This window comes from Marmota flaviventris, chromosome 2, assembly GCF_047511675.1.
Source record: "Marmota flaviventris isolate mMarFla1 chromosome 2, mMarFla1.hap1, whole genome shotgun sequence".
In the NCBI taxonomy this organism is placed as follows: Eukaryota; Metazoa; Chordata; class Mammalia; order Rodentia; family Sciuridae; genus Marmota; species Marmota flaviventris.
Window position 1 is genome coordinate 105,870,412 of NC_092499.1, and position 9,928 is coordinate 105,880,339.

The following is a 9,928-nucleotide window of genomic DNA, read 5'->3' on the forward strand; positions in this document are numbered from 1 at the left end:
ATTTTTAAAAACGCAAGAGGAATGATAGGCACGGTTTGCATGTTGCCATTCATTGAATGTTAGTACTCACAGATCCACCCATATTCTTCTTCTTTTTTTTAAATTTTTTTAGTTGTAGATGGACACAGTACCTTTATTTTATTTATTTATATTTTTATGTGGTGCTGAGGATCGAACTCAGGGCCTCACACATGCAAGACAAGTGTTCTACCACTGAGCCACAACCTCAGCCCCAACCCATATTCTTTTTACTAAAATAAAATTTCATCATATGGTATAATAATTTTTTAAATTAGTCATTCATTTTGATGGACATTTAATTATCTGTATTTCTTATACTCTACCCTCCAACCTTTGTTTGTAGTATTATAGCTGTAAATTACAGAGTAGAAATATCAAATAAGTTTCTAACAATAAACAACAAACAATGCTTTATGTTATAAAGTAATAATAAATTGTGAAAATTACTGTTTTTTTTCCCTTTTCATGTTTTCCAAGAGTGTCAATGAAGTATTACTCTTCAATTTAAGTCCTTTCAGCCATCTAAGCTAAATTGTATAATTAACTTTAATTTATATGGATGTTATTTGAAACATTTGTTAGTAAATGAAAATTTCTTTACCTCTGCTCATGGTAGGATTGAAATAGATTTTATGTGGTTGTATCATTCTCATTGTGGATTAAAAATATTAGATTTCAGACTTAACGATTTTCTGTTAATTTGATTTTGCTTTTGATGCTGATTATATGTAGAAGGTCTTAAAAGAATAATTGATAGTCACTTAATGCATCTGTTAATTTATTACAATTTTACCTGGGAAATAAGTTGTGTGTGAATATGTGGTATTGTTTTGTTTTGTTTTTAAATAAATGCAGACTTTACTCAGTTGTTCAATAATGTCATCTCTGCTAATAAGGTAACAACTGATTGGTTCTCACAGAGGAAACTGCACTGCAAACAAGATGGGGAAGAAGGGACTGAGGAAGACACAGAGGAAAAGTGTACTATCTGTTTGTCTATTTTAGAGGAAGGTGAAGATGTGAGGTAACTAGATATTAATTATCTAGAATCCACGTCAAAATGTACAAGCGATTTTATTTAAAAATTAAATTTAGGTTACTCCTGGCATACTCTGTTATTAACTTCTGACTGATTTCTTATAGTGAATCAAAGAAATTAAAGGCTTTATATTACCAATAAAAGGGTGGGGGTGGGAAATATATTTTAGGGATGCACCAAAGTTTGGCTGGAGAAATTTTATGGTCAGAATTGTCTTCTGAAAATCTTGAAGAAATGAGAAGGTTTTGAGACTTAGTAATATTTTCTCTATAGTTTAAAGAGGGGCTAACATTAGTTCTATGCTGCTTGCTTTATAATCTTCTAAAAATTGATTTTTTCCCCCTAGAATTTCTTCTTAACTCAAAGGATTACACCCTTCTCAACTCTTGCTAACCCAGTATTACTTATACATATTTTCATTGTATAATCTCTGAAGTAATTGTTTTATTCGTATTCTGTTTTATCCACCTGTAATATAATGTCATACAAAACAGGTTCTTTAACATGTATAACCGAATCATACAGCGTATTATTGCCCTAGTTTTTATAAAGTCTGTTTATCATACCTCTTCAACTGAGAGAAAAAAAACAATGAACTATTGTCTACTGTATCACACAATAAGGTTTTTTGTACACTATTTCCAATGAAGGTGTATAGATATGAAAGTTAATTGCTTATAGTATTGGTAACTGTTCAAGGAGCAGTTGGAGCACCTGTTTTTTTTTTTGGTACCAGGATTGAACTCGGAGGCACTCAACCACTGAGCCACATCCCCAGCCCTACTTTGTATTTTATGTAGAGACAGGGTCTCACTGAGTTGCTTAGCACCTTGGTGTTGCTGAGTGTAGCTTTGAACTTGCGCTTCTCCTGTCTTTAGCCTCCCAAGCTGCTGGGTTCACAGGTGTACACCACCTTGCCCAGCCATGGAGCACCTTTTTTTAACCTACTATTTTTACAAAATGTAAGGAAATTTGAAGGTATGAATGATAATAGAAGTAGAAATGGACATTTGAATTAGTAACCTTTATCCCATTCTTACACTTAGATTTAATGTTGTCCTATGTCATCTGGAAGCTTTCTTTCCCAATTTGTAATTAATAATTTGGTATGATGTCCAAAAGTGAACATTTTTTTTTAACCTACCTATGAAACAGTAGTTTAGTATTAAGAAGATATAAAGTTATTCCATAAAAACAATATTATTGACTCCAGTGAATCATGTATTTAAGTAAGGGGTATAAAGATCCTCTAGGCAGAAAATAATTTTATATTAAGACATTCTTTAATGAGGACAAAATAGCTACTGTATATTTATAGCATAAGATCTAATGTTTTTGAAAGGCCGTTAAATGAGATAATATAGTACGTTGGTCACTCATACAAAAAATCAAAACTGTAATAATTGCCCATGTAATTTTTGTTTTATGGTTTTTATGATCTTATATAATTTGTTTCCTTAGCTGCGATACTTAATTATCTTGGTCACTTATGCATTATATTGACCGAGTACTAATTTAATTTACATGTAACTCCTTAGGGTGTGTGTTTTTTTTTTCAAAAGAGAAGGAGGCCTGGTTATGCCTTCTTTTTTTTTTTTTTGAGACCAACTAATTTCAAAATGCTGAATTATTGCATTTATAATTTGTTTAAAAATAAATGTCACATGTAGTCATCATTAAATTAATTTTTGCTTTCTCTTTTTTGCCAACGTTAGGCGTCTTCCATGTATGCACCTTTTCCACCAAGTATGTGTTGACCAATGGTTGATTACCAATAAGAAGTGCCCAATTTGCCGAGTGGACATTGAGGCCCAGCTGCCAAGTGAAAGTTGACACCATGTTTCAGAAACTCTTGCCCTCCTTCTCATTCCCATCCTTCCTGGTACTGCAGTCAACCAAAGATGGCATGACTTACCTGCGCAGATTTGGAAGCATTGAACTTAGAGTGCTGGCTCTGCTATATGGTACAACTAATGCTAGACCTACAATTTATGTATACAGTTGATTTTGATGTATTTATAAAAGCTTTTTTTTTCCCCTAGATTTGACATTTTTCCTGTATCATTTTACTGTATTTTTGCATGGTTCCTTGTATTGCATTTCTTTGCACATATTATGGGCTTGTGACCCTAAACTTGCAGGCAAGATTAGCTGCTTTAGTAAGTAGAATTTTGTGGTCTTTTTGTTTTTTACGTAGTACCAAGCCTTGAAAATTATGACTTTTTTTTTATCCATTACTAACCTTTAATTTAATCAATCATGTGCTTTAGTTTAATGTATAAAGATCCTCTAGAAAATGATAATATTGTGTATTAAGACATTCCTTAATTAGGACAAAATGGCTGCTGTATATTTACAACATGGAGTTCTGAATTAAATACCATCCTTAATACTGGGGAACAGAATACAACCCATATTCAAATCAGATGCAGGTGGTATTCGCATCACCAGAGTGATCAATATAAATTTTCTTGGTGTATCTTTTCCTTCCAGCACAGTGCAGATAGAGTTGAATATTGATATCATACATTTAGACTGCTGTTCTGATTATATTTATCTTTTTCTACATTGTTTAGAACTTTATTTCCCTGATTGATTTTTTGCTGCTGTGAAACAGCTTTGATGAACACTAAATATTAATTTCAATTAGCTGGATTGTACATAATTGCAGATTTAACAAAATTTTAGGGAAATTGAAAAAGACATGTAGAATTTTGTTCAGTCTTCTACTAAGCACGAATAGTTAAGATATCTGCTTACATTAATTTTGTAAACATTTCAGTCAAGATTTAGAATTTCAGTCAATGGCAGGTATCTATGCATTCATAGAACTTCTAAAGGTCCCAGGATCACTTTTAAGGGATTTTTATTAGTTTAAAGGTAAATAAAGTGAGCTGAATCTACATGTCTCTTGTTTTATTTCTCTCTAAACTTGAAAACAATAAATCTGCAAATACTGTGAGGCACAAATTATACTGTCAACCTACTGTTGCTATGGTTATAGACTCCCACTTCATACATTACCAAGAGTCGATCACTGATTTAAAATTTTTAATTTCTATAGTTAAGATTTACTGCATAATATAGAGTATAAAGTTAAGTTAACATACTAACATTTCTCCTTTGGAGGAATTTTAATCCACTTCAAGATGCATATTATCGAGATACTTTTCATATACAGGATAGCCTAATTTTATTTGTTTAAATATGCTTAATATGCCCCAGATTGCAAATGCATCCAGTCAGTAATATCACTGTCTGTATGTGGAAGACATGTTCCCATGGATCATATGTGAAGATGTCAATAAGCTTGCATTAAGCCACCTGCTTTGTAAGTGGATTGATTAATAAATAACTTATATTTCTATTGTCTTTGTGTTTCATAATTAGTTTTTAAACAATATATGTCTTTGAATTCAAAAATAGTGGTCTCATTGATATTTGTGTAATTTGGTGTTTGTATTCAATTATGCCCTTTTATATTAGTAAATGTTACATAGTAGTAATTGTCAGTATCAATATGATTCAGCAGATGGAAGATGTAGATTATTGTTAGGAAATAGGAATAAAAATGTTATATTTTATAGTATACTTGATGATTAAGATACATTATAGAAAGGGAAGAGTGAGAGACAGAGTGATGCAGGTCTGATGTCTTATTGAAGAAAGGAGCAAGTTGCCTGACGTTGTTCCTGTCATCCTTCAAGTAGCCTGTGATCCACTGGCAAATGCTGGGTCTGTACCAAGGGATTGAAGACATAAGAAAGATGGGAAGAATTTTATACCTTGGAATCCTCTCAATATTCCCCAAAACACAAGACAAGCCAGAAATACATTTCTCTATTTTTAAATATTACTTGAGATCTAGATGCACAACTGCCTGTTGACCCATTTTATAATAGTTACTGATCTTTTAAATCCTGATAAAGCATATATATACTTAATTTATTTAATGCAAGTAATTGTGGCATAAACCTGAATTGTTAACACAGGAGATCATTAAGCTACTGCTGCTAATTATAGAAAAACATGATTAGTAATGAAATAAATAAGAAAGAAAATGATTATGAACATTTTTTACTTTTGTACTTTGTTTTGGTGTCTTCCATATTTTGCTGCATCTTGTCAAAACAAACATTTCAATGTTAGCTGTCCAACTCTTTTAAAACTAAAATTATTTTGTCAGCAAATCCTTATTTTTATTATTGTTAATACTGCAAGTGATAAACTAATATTTGAAACTTTATTTTTACTCTGGTGACTTTATCTTAGCTACCAGTGCCCTTTAGCATTCGAACCATAACAACTGACAGAGAAAACTAGTTTTGTTTTTATAAATAATGTTATTTGTAAGTACTTCTAACCCTGAAATTATTTAAATTCTCATGGACATTTCATTATTAATGTTCATGATTGGGAAGGTTTAAATCTATAGAAAACACAATCAAATTTCTAACTTCCAAAAGTTCTGGGAATGCATATATTTTTATTTATTGAAAATTTCATGTTAATATTGGATATTTCAAGGTTGAAGTATTTTCTCAGGTTTTAGGCATTTTCTTCAGTTAAGAATTAGATTCAAAATAATCATTGTTTAGTAAGAAAAATAAATGTTATTATATTTTGGCATTGGGCATACTGAGAACCATCTTTCCTCTCTCCTGTATTCTTTATAAATTTATAAGCCACATGATTTTTTTTTGGAATAAATAGTCGAAATAAACATAGACTTTGGAGTTAGTCAGATTTGGATTTTGAATTGTGCAGCTTTGAACAATGTAAGCTTTGTGAGCCTAAAGTTTCTTATCCACAAAATAGAAATAAGAACTACTTTTTAGAATTGCTCTTAGGATTAAATGAGATAACAAGTGTGAAGGGGTTTGCTCATAGTATATATACATATAAGTTCTTCCTATACTTGCTTTATCTCACCTCATCACACAAATACTTTCATCTTTGATAACAGATGGTAACATTTGCAAAGTGATGAACAATAGACAAATTTTTGGTGCTAACATTTTTCTTGTATTGAGTATAACTGCCTGATTACCAAATAAGAAGAAATAATCCTCCTTGGCCCTTACCTCAGGGGTTGGAGTTTTTCTTTTCTATTAGGATGAAAGATTTCCAGCTATGTGCTTTTTCTTCCTCTTCCTCTCATAATCACAATAAGAGGATATGCAGTTGCCCATCAATATTGTTCATTCCTGTAATTTAGGTAGCTACTGCCAATGCATCAGAATTGGCATAGGTTATGCAACCATTTACTCTCTCTTCCCTAAAATTATTTTTGAAATGGAGAAGTTAACATCTAGAATTTCCTGTTCTTTTCTAATTTTTCACTCCACTAACCTCTGTTATGTGGGGACCTGGTACCATTAGAGTTTGGGGATTGAACTCTGAGGGATGCTTTACCACAGCGACAAATCCATCCCCAGTCCTTTTTATTTTTTCTTTTGAGACAGGTTCTCACTTAGTTGCCCAGGCTGGCCTCAAAGTTGTGATCTTTTTTCCTTAGCCTCTCAGGTAGCTGGGACTACAGGCATTTGCCACTGTGCCCAGTCTATTAAGGTTTAAAAAAATACATATTACTGAACTGCTTATGTTGTATTTTAGCTGCTTGTAAACTCCCTCTTAGGTGATAGTCATCACTAAGAGCACATGGAAGCTGTGGGCTTCCAGGAGCAGTTTTGTTTAGCCCAAACACATTGTTGGAATCCTCTGTCATCACCAGAGAATGGATTAGATTAACTAAATGATTTTCATTGTGGGCTCTGCTATATCAGTTTTGCTTTAGGTAGTAATACTTGATATGGAGTCAGGGAGGTGGGAACTCTTGGGAGTATAAAATTCTAGAGATTATTACTGATTCAGAAAGTAAGAACTTGGTTTCTGCCATGGCTTGAAAAAGCATAACTCATGGTACTTACATTTCTAGCCTGCCAGTTCAGGGATGACCCAAAGGCCAGCAGCTTAAACATTGAACCATTGGTTTCTGTGGATCAGGCATTCAGGAACAGACACTCAGGAACAAGCTACAGGAACTAAACTGTAGCTCAGAGTCTCTCATGAAGTTATAATTAAGGTGATAGTTGGAGCTGCAGCTGTCTGAAGGATTGCACTGGTCTGGTAAAGCTGTTTTTAAGATGGCTTGCTCACAAAGCTGTTCAGTCAGCCTCTGTCCCTTGCAGGTTTTTGGCTAAGAGACCTTATTTACTTGTTATGTGGGCCTCCTTAGGGCTACTTGAATGTTTTCATGACAGGATGGCTGGTTTTCCCACAGTGAATGTTTCCAGAAAGATTGCCAGGAGGAAGCCTTTTTATGACCAGACTCAGAAGTTATACTCTGTCACTTCTGCACCATTCTATTAGAAGCGAAAGTCACTAACTACAGTGTATAATTGAGGAAGTAAAACTAGGTTTTACCATTTGATGGAAGGTTCAGCCAAGGATTTGGGTATGTATTTTTAAAATAGTAACTTTTTTAATCCCCTGTGTCAAGACTCTGCTTCAAATAACTGTTTTTCTGTAGGCAAAAATTCTATCAGACTGGCCTCAGCGCTTCCCAAGGCTCTGAATTACATATGAATCATAGTTCCATACCAGATAAACATGGTTTCTTGTGCCCTTGGGAGATAACCAAATGCCTAAATGTCTGGAAATGGAATGTGCTCAATTTTCCCATGCAAAATATACTAGGATGGCATTATTGAGAATTCAAGAGTTTACAAATGATTGTACATTTCAAATACTATACTGTTTTCCTAAACTAAGAGCCTATGAGAAGCCAACATGACAAGACTATACTAGAAAACAAAAGGCTTATTTGGTGTATAGGGATCACGTGTTCCCCAGGTAAGTGTATCTGTTACCTATTTTGTAACAACTGCAAAACTTAGTTGCCTTAAAAAAATTTATTTGCTCACATACATGCAATTTGTGCAGGACTGGGTGGACATAGCTCATCTCTCACTATAGTAAGACTCGTGTTGCTCATGTAGCTACCTACATTCAGCTTGGGAATTCTACTGGAATAGAATGCCCTAGTATGGCCTCCCTTACATACCTAATGCTTGGGTTGGGATTGTAGAAACAGCTGATGATTCACTGGGCATTTCAATGTCATCTCTCTAGCAAGGGATAACTAGACCTATTTACACAGTGGTGGCTAAGTGCTTCAAGGGAGAAAGCAGAAACTGCCAGACCTTTAAGACAAATGTCCAGAGCAACATCACTTCTGCCACTCTGTTGGTCAGAACAACAAAGCCCAGATTTAAGGAGACAGAAAATACACCTGTTAATAAAGGGTGCAGTATAAACAGGTTGTTGTTGTTATTATTATTTTATAATTATTATTTGTGGTGCTGGGGATCAAACCCAGGGCTTTGTGCATGCTAGGCAAACATTCTACTAACTGAGCTATATCCCCTGTCCAAGTTGTTGTCATTTTTAATCCACCAAAGTAAGTTTTGTAAAAGGAGCTCCATTATTTTATTAGAATGCTTAGCACAGCTTTCTGAACACATTTAGTTTCCCCCCTCCTAAACCAATACTTACCATGAGGAGAGAAGCCTATATACAAATTGATCTTTGTTCTCAAAGATAATTGTCAGAGGAATCAGCAGTGAAAAAACCTCATCATTTCCTCAGGCTGATATTTGAGAAAAAGAAATTCAAGGGATGAAAATAGGTATTTCTGGTCCTTTTCTATATCTTTGTGCAATTTCGATTTTTTCCTGCAGTTTTCTTGATAGTTGAGTATTGTAATAATGCTTATGTGCCAACTTGACTGGCCATGGGGTGACCAGACATTTTGATTAGAAATTCTGGGTATGTCTGTGAGGATGTTTCTAGATGAGATGAAAATTTGAATTAGTTGTGTGTGGTGTTGTGCACCTGTGATCCCATTTTATCAAAGTGAGAGGAATGCTTGAGCCCAATGTTTGAGTCCAGCCTTGCCAACATAGTGAAATTGTGTCTTAAAGAAACTGAGTAAAACATTTTGCCTTCCCCAGTATGGGTGAGCTGCCTCCAGTCAGTTGAAGGCCTGAATAGACAAAAGTTCTAGTCCTCCTTTGAGTAAGGGGGAATTTCTGCTGGACAGCTTTCCTGCTGGGACATTGGCTTTTTTTCTGCCTTCAGATTGGGATTGGAAATGTGTGATGGCCAGCAGTTAGGATTGGGGCAAAGGAAGGAATTTAATTCTGAGTAGTTATATTATTATTATTAACCAAGTGCATGAGAAATGAACCAAAAATTGTGAGAAATCTTGTTCAAATTCTTAGATGGATCCTTCTATCTAGTCACATTCCATTGCCTTTGCTGTGAGCATTGGGTTTTTCTTTTCCTGATTTTTTTGGGGGAGGGGGGCCGGGGGCGGTGGAGAGTACTGGGGATGGAACTCAAGGGCACTCGACCACTGATCCACATTCCAGCCCTATTTTGTATTTTATTTAGAGACTGGGTCTCGTGGAGCTGCTTAGTTCCTCGCTGTTGCTGAGGCTGGCTTTGAACTGAGATCCTCCATCCTGAGCTGCTGGGATTACAGGCGTTTTCCATCGCGCCCAGCTGCCTTTTCCTGGTTTGTTTTTGGGATGCTAAGGAGGGCCTCATGCATGTGGCTTCAGCACTGAGCCACACCTCCAGCCTTCTTTTCCTGTCCCTCTTGCCTTTTCCAGGACAAACAATGTATCTCTTGGGATTTTTGTTCTCCCACTCTTATGCTGAAGACTGGGACACTATTGTTTTTCATTTAAAAATCTTAACGCACGTCACAGGATTTTTTTTTAGTACATTTTTTTTTTAGTTTTAGATGGACACATACCTTAATTTTATTTATTTATTTTAATGTGGTGCTGAGAATTGAAC

General features: G+C 34.7%; 1 protein-coding gene across 12 annotated transcripts in view; it reads left to right on the top strand.

The window, feature by feature from the left end:
• Rnf111 (ring finger protein 111) overlaps positions 1-4,427 on the top strand; it is a 115,885-nt gene extending 111,458 nt beyond the window's left edge. For 8 of the 12 annotated variants that reach the window (XM_071608321.1, XM_027925987.3, XM_071608326.1 and 5 more), the window contains 2 exons: positions 918-1,045; positions 2,776-4,427. In XM_071608321.1, coding sequence (XP_071464422.1) covers positions 918-1,045; positions 2,776-2,893 — 246 coding nt within the window. In that variant the 3' untranslated portion in view covers positions 2,894-4,427. The remainder of the gene's footprint in view (positions 1-917; positions 1,046-2,775) is intronic. The other 4 variants (XM_027925988.2, XM_027925991.2, XM_027925990.2 and 1 more) reach the window with 2 other exon arrangements.
• Positions 4,428-9,928: the final 5,501 nt, after the last annotated feature.